At 39.3% G+C, this 19,884-nt stretch overlaps 1 protein-coding gene across 1 annotated transcript; it reads left to right on the top strand.

Annotated features, from left to right (window-relative positions):
• The first annotated feature begins 141 nt into the window (after positions 1-141).
• LOC139441943 (RNA polymerase II-associated factor 1 homolog) lies at positions 142-18,284 on the top strand. Its single transcript, XM_071222692.1, has 13 exons — positions 142-304; positions 1,785-1,877; positions 2,721-2,842; positions 2,955-3,021; positions 3,511-3,612; positions 4,125-4,230; positions 6,141-6,209; positions 6,602-6,705; positions 6,956-7,072; positions 12,934-13,059; positions 13,911-14,013; positions 15,202-15,292; positions 16,062-18,284. The coding sequence occupies exons 1-13, from the start codon at positions 237-239 to the stop codon at positions 16,433-16,435; spliced, it is 1,542 nt and encodes a 513-aa protein (XP_071078793.1). The 5' UTR covers positions 142-236; the 3' UTR covers positions 16,436-18,284.
• The last annotated feature ends 1,600 nt before the right edge of the window (positions 18,285-19,884 follow it).

Below are 19,884 nucleotides of genomic sequence, written 5' to 3'. Positions count from 1 at the left end.
TTATACAAATATACAATTTGTTCAACTAAAAGTTAAAAGTTAATTTAAATTCACTAATACGATGTGAAATGTTGTTTCAATGGTACCATTTTCGCCCATTTTCCTCTTGAACTTCACGCATGAAAGCGCGAATAACTTCCGGTGTGTTTGAGTAAACCGAAAGAATGGACATGCTGGACGCTGTTGTCACAGTTTTTGTGATTTAGCAAGTTATCAGCCAGATTACAACTGTAACCATGCCGCCTACTATACAGACTGGACAACGAGATGACAGAGAGAAAAGACAAAGGCCTGGGGATAAAAGGTAAACACACTTTTATAACTGTTTTCTTACTATTTTAGACTTAAATTCTTACAGTTGTAAAACACTATCCAATTTTGCAGAGTGTTTTATTCAAAATAATTGGTGTTTACGTTGTGACTGGTCGCATAAATAGTTCTTTATTATATGTTTAATCAACACATTAAGTAATCACTTATAATAATGGTCATAATTATAACAATGGTCATAATTATAACAAACATGCGAAATCGTAGCAATGTAATTGTAAACTACTGAACCATTACTACATCCACTGATAGCTAATATATAGATCTAGGTATGATTCACATATTTTATGTTTTGATTTTGCACTGGCCTTCACAAAGATCTGGCAGAGTGCAATTTACAGGATATTTTTGGAAAAAGCGACTGAGGCAGCAAAGTCGACTCCTTCAGGTTGTTGCATGTGTTGTCTCATGAGTCATCACAATTCCAAGGAAAGGTTCTAGAACAAGGCAATATGTATAGAATAACCCACGAGGTACGAGTGATTATGGAAAATATGTCACAAGTGAAATTAATGTTTTAATTATGTTTTAAGTTCCGAACTGTACTAAGTCCAGTTTTGGGATTCGGGTGGTCGAAGGATTCGCCAAACAGCAAGTCCTCTAACACAGACACAAACCCGGAGTTGGTGGTCTTGATCTTGGCGCACCAGAAACAGTTTCTGGCAACATCCAATCTGAATCTTGGAACTTCAATCTGACCATATGCAGTTTTGACAACAAAGACATTAAATGTGTTCAGAGGTTGAATTATACGAATAACTCTTCATGTCAGTCAGATCTCCGTCCGCTTTAACAAGGTCATTTACTTTGACAGGTGTCAAATGTTTGTTTACAAACACAGAAGTAGTTTTGCTTTTTACTGTCAAACGAAAATCATGTGAAATAAATGAAAAATAGATAATGTGGAATCATGTTGTTGATATGAATCTATGTTTCTTGTCTTCAAAATATCGAAACATTGAGATTGTAGCACGTAAAACATCTGAAGGGAAAGGCGTGGATTTATGAATGAATGTGATGAGAAAAATATAGTTCCGTTGTCCAATGAAAATTGATCTTTGTTCAACTGACCAATCAGCTTCGAGAATCACTAATTGCACACTGTGCAAATATCAAAAAGTTATTACACTGCATATTGAATAAAAAAGTTTCCACTATATTCTGCATTTTGCACTCTGTCGGAGCTCGTGGAGGCTGGTGCATAATCAGCATAAGACTTAGTGCATTGTTACGAACGTGTATTGGCAACCAGTAGATGACGTATAGTAAAACCACAGCTGTCTACATAGCTGTGATTTCTCAGCTAGATCAAAGCTCTAAATGACTTTGAGAAAGGAACACAGACTGATCATGTTGATAGAAGGTACTAGTTACAAGCTTCATAACTTTGACTCAACTAATCTGATTTTTAGTGTTAAAATTGGACTTTTAACATATGTTATTATTGTATGCAGGTCAGAGTTGATATCCCGGGTCAAGTTCAACAATACCTTACCTGACATACCATTTGATCCCAAGTTCATCACATACCCTTTTGAGTCAAACAGGTAATGTGCATATCATTTCAACGACTGGCATGGTTTAATATTTTAAAATTGTGATGTTTTTGTATATGTACTAGAAAAGTCAAGTGTTGACAATACATTATAAGATTTATTAATAAGTTTAGAAATATTTAATGTAATATTGAAATCGAAGTGGATGGATTCAAACATAGGATAATGATGATATGCCATCCACCAAGTCACAGATCCTGTTGAGACAATCCATTGTCACCTCGTATGACCAGCCTATGTTGCTGGGAATCTGTTCTAGCCCAGAATCTCCATTGGGATTGTACTCTTTGAAGTACAATGAAAAACATAGAAATTAGACATGTCAGATCAGTATGCAAATCATGAGTTATTTGAGTTAACATGAGTTAAATAAAGGAATCAAATGTTACTTTTGTGAGTAGACAGTGTTTTTTTATGTGGAAAAACTGAAATGATGATGGTCAGTACCAACTAGGGAGTAGAGTGAGAAATCACAACCACAGAGGCTCCCTTTGCTTTGCCTTTGAACAATTGATATTAGATTGTTTTGCCCTTTTAATACCAGTCAGCAGCTTTACATATTCACTATTCTCTCTGGTACTGCTTGTTTGTTTGTTTGTCGGAGGCCAGGTATGAATATTAATACATATATCAATGTACTATTCAGAATGACAGTACCGACAGTTCCAAGCCATAACATATAGTCCTGAAATAAAGTAATGTACCGGTATGAGGTATAAATCTCACTACAAAATACACATGTGTGAGAATAGGCTATCCAAAAATCCACTGTCTTCAGATATTGGCAGGCCATGTAGTATTTTGATTGAACAATGTTCCATGGTACCTTCACAGATTCATCCAGTACAACCCCACATCACTGGAGAGATCCTTCAAGTACGACTTACTGACGGAACATGACCTAGGGGTAACCATCGACCTCATCAATCCGGAGACTTACAAGATCGACCACAATGGTGAGGCAATGATAGCAGCATTGATACCATGAACCTAATCATGTTAATTATACATTGAACATAGGAAACAAAGAATGGATGACATTAATCACGATTTAACTTCCCCTTGCAGCATACCCAGATCCAGAGGATGAAAAACTACTGGAGGAAGAGGTCAACACCCCAGCAGACAGCAAGAGGTGATATTACCATCTTGGGTACAAGCCAGGCGAGGGGGTTGGGTATAAACCCAGGGGGAGGGGTATCATGTTGGGTATAAACCCAGGGAGAGGGGGTATCATGTTGGATATAAACCCAGGGGGAGGGGGTATCATGTTAGATATCAACCAAGGGGGAGGGGGTATCATGTTGGATATAAACCCAGGGTGAGGGGGTATCATGTTAGATATAAACCCAGGGAGAGGGGGTATCATGTTGGATATAAACCCAGGGAGAGGGGGTATCATGTTGGATATAAACCCAGGGGGAGGGGTTATCATGTTAGATATAAACCCAGGGGGAGGGGGTATCATGTCGGATATAAACCCAGGGTGAGGGGGTATCATGTTGGGTATGAACCCAGGGAGAGGGGGTATCATGTTGGATATAAACCCAGGGGATTACGTTAAATAAACGTATGGTACCTGATAGATTTGATGACTGTATTTATTTTGGCTGCTTGTATTCAGGTCTCGCCATCACAACACGACAGTGTCCTGGCTCCGGAAGACAGAGTATATCTCTACAGAGTACAACCGATTCCAGCAGAAGTCTGACCAGTCTGAGACCAAGTAAGGTCATGCTCTTACAGTATTAGGGCCTAGTAGGTAAAGTGTTGGCTTGTCACACTGAAGACCCGAGTTTGATTCCATTGTTTGAAACCCAGTGAAACCCTTGGGACTCGCTCTAAAGTTACACAAACATGACAAAGGGACATGGCTTGTTGATCAAGAGGAATCACAGGGTACAATGTGGTCCAGGTTAACTGGGTTCCACTCTGCAATTCTCTCTGTGTTTGTTTAGGCAGTGTACTTATTTTCAATACTGACATCTTGATACTATTGGTTGGGATGTGATTTTATTATTATTACAAAATTGCACAATGCAGTTCAAATAAGGTTTCACTTGACATTTTGTTGTCTCACTAACCAGCCTGATGATACATTTACATTCACACGTGATACCTGGATTATGTTTAAGTTGATGTTGGTGTTCATTCTCTTTATCATTCCGTGCAGTCTGTCATGTGAATGTGACTAGGGTTGTGGGTTATCTCCCTTGTCACGTGCTACTCGTGTTCCAGGGTGGGTTTCAAGATCAAGCAGATAATGAAGGAGGAGGACATGTACAAGGACAGGGACACCCAGATCAAGGCCATCGAGGACACCTTCAAAAAGGCCAACATACCGGTATGGACATCGAGAATGGCCACATGTATACTGACACACTTTGAAAACACATATTCAAATTTTTGTAACATTTGGCAAAATGGCCGCAAAATGAAAATAAGTTCTTTAGGCATGAAATAATCAACCACAAGAATGTCGACGTACTGGTTCAAATCTCATTTGTTGTGTTTCAAATGTACTGCCAAATTTGTTTTCTTATCATTCATTTCGAGTCAAAGTTCACAATGCCTTTTCAGTGTCTTTCTGTATATGTCGTGGAGAGCAGGGTCATATTCCTGTTGTGTATAGCTGGGATAGTCATATTCCTGTTGTGTATAGCTGGGATAGTCATATTCCTGTTGTGTATAGCTGGGATAGTCATATTCCTGTTGTGTATAGCTGGGATAGTCATATTCATGTTGTGTATAGCTGGGATAGTCATATTCATGTTGTGTATAGCTGGGATAGTCATATTCATGTTGTGTATAGCTGGGATAGTCATATTCATGTTGTGTATAGCTGGGATAGTCATATTCATGTTGTGTATAGCTTGGATAGTCATATTCATGTTGTGTATAGCTTGGATAGTCATATTCATGTTGTGTATAGCTGGGATAGTCATATTCATGTTGTGTATAGCTTGGATAGTCATATTCATGTTGTGTATAGCTGGGATAGTCATATTCATGTTGTGTATAGCTTGGATAGTCATATTCATGTTGTGTATAGCTGGGATAGTCATATTCATGTTGTGTATAGCTGGGATAGTCATATTCATGTTGTGTATAGCTGGGATAGTCATATTCATGTTGTGTATAGCTGGGATAGTCATATTCATGTTGTATATAGCTGGGATAGTCATATACATTTTGTGTATAGCTGGGATAGTCATGTACATGTTGTGTATAGCTGGTATTGTCATGTACATATAGTGTATAGCTAGGATAGTCATGTACACATAGTGTATAGCTAGGATAGTCATGTACACATAGTGTATAGCTTGGATAGTCATGTACACATAGTGTATAGCTGGGATAGTCATATTCATGTTGTGTATAGCTGGGATAGTCATATACATATAGTGTATAGCTAGGATAGTCATATTCATGTTGTGTATAGCTAGGATAGTCATATACATATAGTGTATAGCTAGGATAGTCATATTCATGTTGTGTATAGCTGGGATAGTCATATACACATAGTGTATAGCTAGGATAGTCATATACATATAGTGTATAGCTAGGATAGTCATATACATATAGTGTATAGCTGGGATAGTCATATGCATATAGTGTATAGCTAGGATAGTCATATTCATGTTGTGTATAGCTAGGATATTCATGTACACATAGTGTATAGTTGGGATAGTCATATACATATAGTGTATAGCTAGGATAGTCATGTACATATAGTGTATGGCTGGGATAGTCATGTACACATAGTGTATAGCTAGGATAGTCATATGCATATAGTGCATAGCTGGGATAGTCATGTACACATAGTGTATAGCTGGGATAGTCATGTACATATAGTTTATAGCTGGGATAGTCATGTACATATAGTGTATTGCTGGGATAGTCATATACATATAGTGTACAGCTAGGATAGTCATATACATATAGTGTACAGCTGGGATAGTCATATACATATAGTGTATAGCTAGGATGGTCATATACATATAGTGTATAGCTGGGATAGTTGTGTATATAGAGTGTATAGCTAGGTAGCCATATACATCTATTGTATAGCTGGGATAGTCATATATATGTCATGCTTAGCTAGGTTAGCCATATATAGGTACTGTATAGTTAGGATAGCCATATATATATTTTAACTAAATCTTTTTGCATTACAATTATGTACTCTTGAATGTACAGTGCTTGTAATACTTCACTTAGAACTATCTTATATCACAGCGTGTTCATTTTCAGATCCAGAAGCACTACAGCAAGCCCAATGTCACCCCAGTCGAAGTGTTGTCCATATTCCCTGACTTTGAGGTTTGTTCTTAGGCTTTGTCTGTAGTCCTTTAAAAATAATGGTGAATATGGAAGAGTTTAGCATTTTTTTGTTTTGTTTTTTTAACGCCTCACTCAGCAATATTCAGCTACATAAAGGCGGTCTGTACAAGCCAGTGGTTGACACATGGGAATTGATCCACGCAATTAGGATCATTGACATACATCAATCAAGTCAGCGAGCCTGAACACCCAAAGCCGTTAGTTGCCTCCTATGACAAGCATAGTCACCCTTTACGGCAAGCATGGGTTGCTGAAGACCTATTCTACCGTGGATTGTCACAGGTAGTGATGTATGGAAAGGGACACTTGGGATTCTAGTTGGGGATAAATCTGTTTCCATCCAACTATTATTCTTTGTTTCTTGGTTTCAGCTTTGGAAGCATCCATTTGCCCAGGTGTTGTTTGACTCCGACCCGGCCCCGAAGGGGCAGACCCTGCCCGCACAGATGGAGGAGATGTCGCAGGCCATGATCAGGTCAGTGACCTCAGTGAGATCAGAGACTCACGAGAGTTTCATCTAGTGATGTCAAAGTTGCTGATGTATTTTGTATCAAAATTAGATGTCATGAAATGTTAAATGTAAAGGACCTTATTTCATCAGCTTATTTAGTTTGGGATGTTGTAGAGGCTGCTGTCTGACAGACAGTGTTGTGTGAACCAAGGTGGTCCTACCTTGTTGACAGGAACTGTTTGTTATGATTACGTATGTATTACGATGATTACAGAGGAGCTGTTGATGAGAGTGGCGAGCAGTTCGTGGCCTACTTCTTGCCGACAGATGAGACGATTGGGAAGAGGAAGCATGATGGAGAAGATGGTGTTGACTACACCCCAGAGGAAGAGTAAGTTGAGACTGTACTTTATCTTACTACACTCTGACCTAAGTGTAGACTGCACTCTGATCTAAGTGTAGACTGCACTCCCATGTAAGTGTAGACTGCACTCCCATGTAAGTGTAGACTGCACTCCCATGTAAGTGTAGACTGCACTCCCATGTAAGTGTAGATAGCTCTCCCACATAAGTGTAGACTGTGTTTAATCTTACTACACTCTGAAGTAAGTGTAGATAGCTCTCCCACCTAAGTGTAGACTGTGTTTAATCTTACTACACTCTGAAGTAAGTGTAGACTGCACTCCCATGTAAGTGTAGATAGCTCTCCCACATAAGTGTAGACTGTGTTTAATCTTACTACACTCTGAAGTAAGTGTAGATAGCTCTCCCACCTAAGTGTAGACTGCATTTAATCTTACTACACTCTGAAGTAAGTCTAGATTGCTCTCCCGCATAAGTGTAGACTGCGTTTAATCTTACTACACTCTGAAGTAAGTCTAGATTGCTCTCCCACGTAAGTGTAGACTGTGTTTTATCTTACTACACTCTGACCTAAGTGTAGACTGCACTCCCATGTAAGTGTAGACTGCACTCCCATGTAAGTGTAGACTGCACTCCCATGTAAGTGTAGACTGCACTCCCATGTAAGTGTAGACTGCACTCCCGTGTAAGTGTAGACTGCACTCCCATGTAAGTGTAGACTGCACTCCCATGTAAGTGTAGACTGCACTCCCATGTAAGTGTAGACTGCACTCCCATGTAAGTGTAGACTGTGTTTAATCTTACTACACTCTGACCTAAGTGTATACTGCACTCCCATGTAAGTGTAGACTGCACTCCCATGTAAGTGTAGATTGCTCTCCCAAGTAAGTGTAGACTGCGTTTAATCTTACTACATTCTGAAGTAAGTGTAGATTGCTCTCCCACGTAAGTGTAGACTGTGTTTAATCTTACTACACTCTGAAGTAAGTGTCAACTGCACTTATGTTACTACCTTATCACTTAAGAGTAGACTGCACTTAATCCTACTGCATTCTGACGTAAGTGTAGACTGCACTCCTACACAGGTGTAGACTGCACTTAATATTACTACCTTTTGACTTAGATTTGTGAAGATCCGTGTTAGAACAGCTCTTCAGCAAGACATGCTTGTCATAAGACTAAAGGGATCTGGTGGTCAGACTCACTGACTTGGTTGATGCATGTCATCATCTCCAAATTGTGTAGATCGATGCTCATAATATCAATCACTGGATTGTCTGGTCCAGACTTTATTATTTACTAACCGCCTTCATATAGCTGGAATATTGCTGAGTTCAGCGTTAAACAACAAACAAACAAAGAGAATCTCTGGACTTAAGCGTAGACTGCACTCCCCAGTAACTATAGACTGCACTTAATATTCTGACTTAAGTGTTGACTGCGTTTGGTATTATGACACACTGACGTAAGTGTAGACTGCCCTCCCACGTAAGTGTAGACTGCACTTAATATTACGACGCTCTGACATAAGTTTAGACTGCACTTAGCATTACTACACGCTGACGTAAGTGTAGAAGGCACTCCCATGTAAGTGTAGACTGCACTTAATATTACAACGCTCTGACATAAGTGAAGACTGCACGCTGACGTAAGTGTAGACTGCACTTAGTATTACTACACGCTGACATAAGTGTAGACTGCAGTCCTACGTAAGTGTAGACTGCACTCCCATGTAAGTGTTGACTGCACTTAGTATTACTACACACTGATGTAAGTGTAGACTGCACTCCTACGTAAGAGTAGTCTGCACTCCCATGTAAGTGTAGACTGCACTTAATATTACGCCACTGACATAAGTGTAGACTGCACTTAGTATTACTACACTCTGATGTAAGTGTTGACTGCACTTAGTATTACTACACTCTGATGTAAGTGTTGACTGCACTTAGTATTACTACACACTGATGTAAGTGTTGACTGCACTTAATATTACGACACTCTGATGTAAGTGTAGACTGCACTTAGTATTACTACACTCTGATGTTAGTGTAGACTGCACTTAGTATTACTACACTCTGATGTAAGTGTAGACTGCACTTAATATTACTACACTCTGATGTAAGTGTAGACTGCACTTAGTATTACTACACTCTGATGTAAGTGTTGACTGCACTTAGTATTACTACACTCTGATGTAAGTGTTGACTGCACTTAGTATTACTACACTCTGATGTAAGTGTAGACTGCACTTAGTATTACTACACTCTGATGTAAGTGTTGACTGCACTTAGTATTACTACACTCTGACATAAGTGTAGACTGCACTTAGTATTACTACACTCTGACATAAGTGTAGACTGCACTTAGTATTACTACACTCTGACATAAGTGTAGACTGCACTTAGTATTACTACACTCTGATGTAAGTGTAGACTGCACTTAGTATTACTACACTCTGATGTAAGTGTAGACTGCACTTAGTATTACTACACTCTGATGTAAGTGTAGACTGCACTTAGTATTACTACACTCTGATGTAAGTGTAGACTGCACTTAGTATTACTACACTCTGACATAAGTGTAGACTGCACTTAGTATTACTACACTCTGACATAAGTGTAGACTGCACTTAGTATTACTACACTCTGATGTAAGTGTAGACTGCACTTAGTATTACTACACTCTGACATAAGTGTAGACTGCACTTAGTATTACTACAATCTGACATAAGTGTAGACTGCACTTAGTATTACTACACTCTGATGTAAGTGTAGACTGCACTTAGTATTACTACACTCTGACATAAGTGTAGACTGCACTTAGTATTACTACACTCTGATGTAAGTGTAGACTGCACTTAGTATTACTACACTCTGATGTAAGTGTAGACTGCACTTAGTATTACTACACTCTGATGTAAGTGTAGACTGCACTTAATATTACTACACTCTGACATAAGTGTTGACTGCACTTAGTATTACTACACTCTGATGTAAGTGTAGACTGCACTTAGTATTACTACACTCTGATGTTAGTGTTGACTGCACTTAATATTACGACACTCTGACATAAGTGTTGACTGCACTTAGTATTACTACACTCTGATGTAAGTGTAGACTGCACTTAATATTACTACACTCTGACATAAGTGTTGACTGCACTTAGTATTACTACACTCTGATGTAAGTGTAGACTGCACTTAATATTACTACACTCTGACATAAGTGTTGACTGCCCTTAGTATTACTACACTCTGATGTAAGTGTAGACTGCACTTAGTATTACTACACTCTGACATAAGTGTAGACTGCACTTAGTATTACTACACTCTGACATAAGTGTTGACTGCACTTAGTATTACTACACTCTGATGTAAGTGTAGACTGCACTTAATATTACTACACTCTGACATAAGTGTTGACTGCACTTAGTATTACTACACTCTGATGTAAGTGTAGACTGCACTTAGTATTACTACACTCTGATGTAAGTGTAGACTGCACTTAATATTACTACACTCTGACATAAGTGTTGACTGCACTTAGTATTACTACACTCTGATGTAAGTGTTGACTGCACTTAGTATTACTACACTCTGATGTAAGTGTAGACTGCACTTAGTATTACTACACTCTGACATAAGTGTAGACTGCACTTAGTATTACTACACTCTGACATAAGTGTAGACTGCACTTAGTATTACTACACTCTGACATAAGTGTAGACTGCACTTAGTATTACTACACTCTGACATAAGTGTAGACTGCACTTAGTATTACTACACTCTGATGTAAGTGTAGACTGCACTTAGTATTACTACACTCTGATGTAAGTGTAGACTGCACTTAATATTACTACACTCTGACATAAGTGTTGACTGCACTTAGTATTACTACACTCTGATGTAAGTGTTGACTGCACTTAATATTACTACACTCTGACATAAGTGTAGACTGCACTTAGTATTACTACAATCTGATGTAAGTGTAGACTGCACTTAGTATTACTACACTCTGATGTTAGTGTAGACTGCACTTAGTATTACTACACTCTGATGTAAGTGTTGACTGCACTAAGTATTACTACACTCTGATGTAAGTGTAGACTGCACTTAGTATTACTACACTCTGATGTAAGTGTTGACTGCACTAAGTATTACTACACTCTGATGTAAGTGTTGACTGCACTTAGTATTACTACACTCTGATGTAAGTGTTGACTGCACTTAGTATTACTACACTCTGATGTAAGTGTTGACTGCACTTAGTATTACTACACACTGATGTAAGTGTTGACTGCACTTAATATTACGACACTCTGACATAAGTGTAGACTGCACTTTGTATTACTACACTCTGATGTAAGTGTTGACTGCACTTAGTATTACTACACACTGATGTAAGTGTAGACTGCACTTAGTATTACTACACTCTGATGTAAGTGTAGACTGCACTTAATATTACGACACTCTGACAGAAGTGTAGACTGCACTTAGTATTACTGCACTCCCATGTAAGTGTAGACTGCACTTAATATTACGACACTCTGACATAAGTGTAGACTGCACTTAGTATTTCTACACTCTTACGTAAGTGTAGATTGTACTCCCACGTAAGTGTAGACTGCACTTAATATTATGTCACACTGACATAAGTGCCAAATGCACACAAGGTTTCAGATTGGTCCATGTTCTGGGACATTGACTGATTGTCGTCCAAATCCCTGTGTGATATCTCCAAATTTGTTAATGATTAACAAGTATGTCCTATTAGAACTTGATCAAGTCATGAAAATGACCAAATGCCATTTGTCTCATGTAATATCACTGTAACACAAGTCTAGACTGCACGCAGAACTTGAGATGTCGTACAGATTTAATGATCAGTTTATGGTTGACAATAACAAATAATGAATTATTCTACACATGGTAATCTTAATCTCTGCATATAAAACAATGCCCAACAGAACAGGAAATACAATTTAATTGGTAAATGATCATGTCTATTTTTTTCTCAGATTTTAAATTTGTATTGACCAAGTTTAATTGTTATGATCTGTTCGTTTTGCTGAAGGGATATGATGTCATTTTTTTCTGCGGAAGACAAACACGTTTTTTATTACAAATGTCGGGATTGTGTCTGCACTGGTGACATGCTTCATTTCGAGACGGGGTATATAAATTAGCATTGATTTTGAAGGCTTGTACAGGGGGGTCGCCTTATACGTGGGGTCGCCAAATAGATGGCAATACAGTCGTGCCTCGTTTATACGGACACTTGCGTCATTTCACAATTCGTCCGTATAAACGAATTTCCGTATAACTGAAACCAGCTTCTTACTGGAAGAGTTACTTCCCTTCAATTATGCAACTCATGACAGATGACAGAACAAACAGATACATCCACTCAATCTTTATTCATACACGTTTCAAAAAGTCTGTCATGGAAGTTTGAACTTTACCACATTTTGAGGTTTGAATTTTAAACAATAATGTGTCACTTGGTTAATTGACTTCTCACGAATCAAAGGATTAACACCAGCGGAAGGATTACCACCCTCGGAAGTGTATTGTCCGGATAAGTGAGACAATTTTGTGTGCATTTCAGTGTTTTGTGTATGAAAATGACCGTCCGGTTCCGGAAACTGAATTTCCGTATATACGGGTAAATTTATATAGTAATTATTTCGTTTTGAATGAAAATCGTCCGGGAACCGAGGTTTCCGGATATCTGAAGTCCGTATAAGCGGGGCACGACTGTATATGGTATCTTGTTAAGTGAAATTGAACATTATAAATTGTCTCCCCTTATCCATTTGCCATGTATACCTTACACCATGGGCTTTATAGAGTTGAAGACATCAAGATGCATTGTAAATCTTGTGTGGCAGGTACGAGTACATGCTGGCTCGAGAATACAACTGGAATGTGAAGAACAAGCTGTCGAAGGGTTACGAAGAGACATATTTCTTTGTGTTCCGAGAATCAGGAGTGTACTATGATGAGCTGGAAACAAGGTGAGTGGGAGACGTAAACTGTCGTGTGCAGATTTCGGTCGATTGCAGGATTTGCAAAGCATGTGCACCACTAACTCGATGTCAGCAGATATTTTCCAAATCTTTTCATGTTTTTAATCAAGGTGCTCATGTGATTTGATGCATTTCGCAATGAAAGACCCGTTTTATCACAATATAGATCTTGATTATCGATCAGATCGCCCTGACTGGGCGCCAACATTTTGGGTGAAGCAAATGCAAGTGATACAAGAGGTCGAGTCTCATTGTTCCATAGGAGAGTCTTAGAGGGGACATAACTGGTAATAGCCACTGGTGGCGCTACGATCGAGCCCAGTAATTCCAGCCAAGGTCGGCAAGGGTGGAAACTGGACTTTTAAAGTCAGTTAACTCTCTTGCTTCGGGAAGATGGCTTAATGTGGGAGGAATTCCCAAAGTGATGTGGGTCTCAGATGTTTATCACTTTTGTGAGAGCCACGAGGACGGGCATGGTGCTGATAAACCTAGGAACATAATATAGACAAAACTGGATTTCTGGTGTGCTGAAGGGACCAACTCTTTGCAATGATTTTGCAGTGCCTTAGACCAATGGGCCTTATCATAACCCTAATGTTAAGGGTTATTAGTTTAGGGGTGCCCAGAGATAGGAGAAAACCTGAAGGTTCATGGGACATGATTAGTTTCACGGTCATGATTGTGTCCATGTAATGTTAGTGTGCATCATCACGATGGTGCCCATGTCTGTATGTGATGTTAAGGTGCATCATCACGATGATGTCCATGTCTGTCTGTGATGTTAAAGTGCATCATCACGATGGTGTCCCTGTCTGTATGTCATGTTATTTTATACTTAGAGTTCGCCTTAGCAAGAGAAGGAAGACGGGCGGAGGGCAGGTGGCCAAGTCCCGCCTTGTTGTCAAACACAGGGACCTCAATGATAAAGAAGTATCCGCTCAGGTAGGAACATTTCCATGTGGGATAAGGAGAGAATCATAGATTCATGGTAAACTATGCAGGGCAAGGAGTGTTGTAGATGTAATATAGATGTAATATAGATGCAATATAGATGTAATATAGATGCAATATAGATGTAATATGGGGGTAATATAGATGTAATAGAGATGCAATACAGATGTAATATAGACGTAATATGGGGTGTTATAGGTATAATATGGGGGTGTTATAGATGCAATATAGATGTAATATAGATGTAATATGGGGGTAATAGAGATGCAATACAGATGTAATATAGACGTAATATGGGGTGTTATAGGTATAATATGGGGGTGTTATAGATGCAATATAGATGTTATATAGGGGTGTTATAGATGTAATGTTGCTTTATCCATCATAAAACGACATAACTCACTCCCGTAGGCCCCAATGAAGATGTGCGTTAGAATTGGTCTTTACCAACCCATTAATTGCTCATGATGTAAAAAGAATTCCATCATTGAAGTTGGCTTTGTGCAGCATTAAGCAACAAACAAACACTCTCACAGGTGTTCTGTAACCATTGCTTGAATCATTGCTGCATCCCAATTGCATCCCCCTTCTGATGGCAAGTTACATTAATAGCTGACAATGGTGCCAGCTGCACTGTTGATAGTATTGGTGTGCGGAACAAAATGATATAAAATGTCATAAAATAATAAATGTAATAAAATAAAATCAAAATGTATAAAACTTACACTTAGCTTGAAGAGACCTTTTGGGATCCATTTTGAAAACTTCTTAAATGAACATCAGAATATAATGAGAGTTACCTCCCTTTACACTCTAGCATCTTCCCAGCTATCATCTCAATCTAGGATCGGGAACAGCTTTATTATGTGCTGTATATGTAATTCCTGGACTTTTGCATTGTAATTTGTAGGATGGTTGATGTGTTTATCAAAATTTCACAATACTATTGCAATACTTTACTCAAAAAAGTATTGAAATAGATGTTTTAACTGTCGTAATTCTTCTCAGTTGTTGTATCTTTTCTGAAATAGTATTGCAATAGTGGTTTTAGCTATTGTAATTCTATTGTATTTGTTTTACCTTTACTGAAATGAGTATCAAAATAGTGGTTTGAACCTGATACACAGGATGCATAAACATGTTATCGACGTGTTGTGATGGAGACTGGTTGTGTTGCAGGATGCGCGGTTGATGATGTTGGAGCCTCCACAGGAGGAGGAAGAAGAAGAAGAGGAGGAGATGACTATTGCCCCCGATGCACTGGAGACAGGTGAGAGGATTAGGTGTTCACACACTGCAATCACTGTGCATCCTTTCAAGGAATGCGTAAATATGTTTGAGACAAGTGTGATATATTGCCGGGGAGAGGGAAAAGTGTTCTTAATCATATAAATTGTTTAGTGATGTCATACCACATTTTATGTGTACAACAAAATATAAACCTGTGGACTGAAACTAACAGAATAAATAGGTTCAAATTGAAAAGGTTCTACTTCTATATCATTACCTGTCTTAGGTATTCAAATCAAATTTTGACCTAGTTGCTTGGATTATTGGTCCAGATAATAACAGATTTCCGTGAGTGATTCCTTGCGGTACAGGTGCTTTGTGTGTGTTTTATTCCATGTCTGTCCGTTATGACGTCACACAAGCGACTGGTCACCTGATTATCTTACATAATCACCAAATGTCTTTGAGGGTGGTGCAATCTAAATTGCTAATTCAAGCTGTACAATGAGCTTTTGCTGTTTCAAACTGTCTTCAGTGAATAGCATATGAGGCTATAGATCCTTTAACAGCGAATATAAGCCATTTGTAGTAACCTTTTTAAATATCCTTTCATATATTTGATGGGATGGTCAGACTTGGTGACTTGGTTGATTGTGTGTCATTGTACCCTGATGGTGCGAATCGTTCACAATATCAATCACAGGATTGTCTGTCCCAGACTGAATTATTTACAGCTGACAACAAACAAACAACAGTTAATACTTTTAGTATTTTGTTGGCAATTCTCAGACTAAGACTGGTTGTTGTAGGGAGTGCTAGAGGCAGCGATGATGAGGGCAACAAGAGCGATGATGACAGAGGAAGTGTGCAGTCCGGTGGGAGCAGAAAGAGCAGAAGCCGCAGCAGGAGCAAGTCCCGCAGTCGGAGTCGAAGTGGTAGCGGTAGTCCCAATCGCAGTCACAGTCGATCAAGGAGTAGGAGCCGCAGTCGTAGTGGAAGCCGCAGCAGCCGCAGTAGAAGCCGTAGCGGCAGTGGTAGTCGCAGTAGCAGCAGCTCAAGTAGCGGTAGTGGGCGTGGCAGCGGAGGAAGCAGCGGCAGTGAGAGTGAGAGGGAGGTCACGGGGAAGAAGGACGAGGCAGAGATCTTCGGGTCGTCCAGTGGATCGGGGTCAGACAGTGATTGATAGAGAACAGGGATGGAATGTTAACCAGAGTGACGATTTCATTCTGGACAACAGCCTAGAGAACAGATTTCTACTGACTCTTTGTATGAAGAGTCCAAGAGCTGGACTTGTGCTAAGGATGGTGCTTGTTGCAGTGCTGAGGGAGATCAGAGTTGGTTTAAGGCCAATGGCAAAATACTTGTGTTTCAGTTGACATCCATCATAATGTGAAACCCCCATAGTCCAGACCCTTGTAATCCAGAAACCCCAGTAGTCTGGACTCAAACAGTCCTATTGTTAACATTTGTAAATATTTACATTTCTCCACACACATGATTCCTTTTATATCTGGAAGTTCGTTTTCTGGACAACTTGACTTAGATTTGTAAAGTGTGGATTAACAAGGTGTCACTGTATATGGGTCGTTAGGTAATGAGTTATCAAGTTACGTGTAATTATCCATTAGGGATTCCAAGTTAGAATTGGATAATCAAAAATGGATGGGTTGTCAGATTCAATGACTTGCTTGATTGTGTATCATCATTGCCAGATTTCCAAGATTGTTGCTCACAATATCAATCACTTGATTGTATGGTCTGTCATGAAGCTGGAATATTGTTGTGTGAGGTGTTAAACAACAAACAAACAAATAAAACTTTTGGATGAGTAGTTACATATAGGCTGTTGCTGTTGCTTAGGGTTCCAGAAACACAAGTATTGGGGGTCAGGGGTCGGGTCAGGGACAGCCATGTTCACAACCTCCTGGGGAAAGATGCCATACATGATGTAATTGATGCAGCATTACCTGATGCCCGTCTGTTCTATATTATTATTATCAGAGATTGTTTGGGAATTTTGTACTTCATCACTTTCATTAGCTTGGACCATTTCAGTGGTGTCAGAGTTTTCACTTAAAACGTCTCATGTACATCATATTTTCTCCTGGGAACCATCCGTGCAGCTATCAAGGGTCTGTTCATGGGTCATACGGACCATTTCAATAATGTTTGTTCTCACAGTTATGACCAAAGCTTGTTTTACAGAGGTCCTTTAGTTAATATTTACAAAGTATATGCTTGAGATCAGTTAATTTTTTTTTTCTGAAGTTAACCGTGAAATATATTTTACAAATGTTTGTTGATGTCAGGGTACCTTCTTCCTATTAAAAGCAAGTCCTGAAATGAACACAGGACTTCCAGCTTATACAGGACTGTAGTGATTACACTTTTAAAGCTCTTCATTCTTTTTATTCTAATTTTATTTCAATTGGTAGAAATAGGATAGGGCGATTTGTAAAACAAGTAAAACTGGTCTTACTATACACTACTCAAAAGAAGTTAAAGGACACCTGATATTTTCATACAGTTAATCTGTCATGGCTCAGGGGCACGGGGGGCCCAGTCGTCTAAGGCGCCGCGATTCGCTGTGGAGAGTTGCGTCCCTTGGGCAGGCCAGAAACTTGATTGTGGGTTCGAATCCCGGTTCGCCCCGATTATGTTTCTAGGGATGTCAGCACCATACCCGTGCTTGTGGGTTTCACCGAAGTGGTAAACGTCTGAGAACTGCATCACTTGGGGCTTTCCTCCCACATTAAGCTGACACGCCCTGATATAACTGGAATACTGTTAAAAGCGATGTAAAACCCAACTCACTCACTCACTGTCATGGCTGGTGGGTATTGCATCACACAGCTTTCCAATTGTGATGTTCTTTAACTTATCTTGAGTGGTACATATTGTCTGTGTATTTACTTTGTGCCACAATTGTAAAATGGAGAAATATTGAACTCGTTTTTTTAGTGTCATTTTCATACATTATACATCTGTTCAAGCTCTGAGAAGTACCGGGGAAAATAAATCTTCATCTAACATCTATTGTTGTGATTCTTGTGAAAGGTTGGAAGGGGATCCGACTGGACAGTGAGGCCATTCACTCATGCACAACCTTACATGTGTATAGAAACGGTCATACTTCTTCATTTCCCCCATGGGTAATTCCTGGTTGGAATAGGTTCCCAGCAACCCTTCCTGAATTGTTGATTGGCATATTAGAAGTTGGTGAGTAAGAAAACATACAACTCTATGTACAACAATTTCTGGTTTATTGCATATAGAGATATTTCGTTGTAGATTCTTACAGTTATCCAGCTGGAGTGACAACAACCAAGTGATGAGAGGTATATATGCATGACATGTGGCGATAAGATTAATACTGACAACAACAGGTAACAGATAACAAGTCGCATACAGATAATTGGATGAGGTGAGGTGAGGTGAAATTGAGTTTAATGTCACGTCCAAGATTATTGCACTTATATAGCGATGTGCATGCATGTGTGTGTGTGCGTGCGAGAGTGTGGCTGCTTGTACTAGTACGGACTGATGCCGATTTATAGTGCTAGCCCACTGAGATACCATGCCGCAGTTTAACATGAATACCCCACTCAGACACAGTATACTGACTCCGAGCCGACCAGTCCTTGTTTTAGCCCCTTAATGCCGAGCGCCAGACAGGGTAACAAGTACCATCTTACAAAGTCTTTTGGTATGACACGGCCAGGGATCAAACCCCAGACCTTCCGCTCTACCACTAGACCACGGAGGCGGTCTGATAATTGGATGAAGCCAAATGTACACTAAGCATCATAAATAGCGCCAAGGTAATGGTCCAGACATGCAGTGAGGATAAGGATTAAAAGGATTAAACAGTTGTGACAAGCTGATTGAATCCTTATTAAAATAGTCTGTTGATTGATCAGATCTTCACAGGCAGACAAGATGTTATACCCTTGAACGGTGTTGATCAAAGGTTTGTGATGGCAGATTTCAATAGCATGTCATCATACACCAACGGCAAGGATCATTGTTTATGATTTGAATCACTGGATTGTCTAAGTCCAGGCTCTTGTATTTCATACAGCTGTACTATTGCTGAGTGCACCATTCAAGAACAAACCAAAACACTTTCTCCCTGCATGGTTTATGAATCCACTTATATTCAGGAATGTGGAAAAAAACATATCACAGTTCAGAAGAAAATAATCTTCAACTGTTTAGTGACCTTGATGGAGGCAAATTCGATATTATACATGGCTTCAGGTGATTGGGTGATCAGACTGGTTGATGCATGTCATTGTATCCCCCATTGCATAAATCAATGCTTATGATGGTAATCACTGGATTGTCTGATCCAGTCGCGATTAGTTGATGTCATATAGCTGGATTATTGACGAGTGCAGCCTTGAACAAAAACACAAACATCAACAGCTTCACTGTGTGGCTTAACACAAAATCACTGAAATGCCCACAGAAGAATGGAGAATTGGGCAACCAAAAAGTTCTCATTATCAGATCTTACTTGTTTTTCCCCCATCCTCTGTCTCAAGGGCTGGCATTTTGGTGAATCTACACCGACCCCTGGATCCATTCCCTTGGTTGTTGCAATCTCTAATTACCTGCCCTTGGTTGTTG

Source organism: Haliotis cracherodii, unplaced genomic scaffold (assembly GCF_022045235.1).
Source record: "Haliotis cracherodii isolate W230 unplaced genomic scaffold, xgHalCrac1.p SCAF_5, whole genome shotgun sequence".
Lineage (NCBI taxonomy): Eukaryota > Metazoa > Mollusca > Gastropoda > Lepetellida > Haliotidae > Haliotis > Haliotis cracherodii.
The sequence above is the reverse complement of the archived record's forward strand: the minus strand, read 5'-3'. Positions and strand labels throughout refer to the sequence as shown.

Bases quoted from the DNA above. Each gene is read 5' to 3' on its own strand.
- LOC139441943 (XM_071222692.1), top strand. From the start codon at position 237: ATGCCGCCTACTATACAGACTGGACAACGAGATGACAGAGAGAAAAGA. The intron at 4,231-6,140 runs GTATGGACATCG...GTTCATTTTCAG, and splicing joins TCAAAAAGGCCAACATACCG to ATCCAGAAGCACTACAGCAA. The intron at 14,014-15,201 runs GTAGGAACATTT...GTTGTGTTGCAG, and splicing joins ATAAAGAAGTATCCGCTCAG to GATGCGCGGTTGATGATGTT.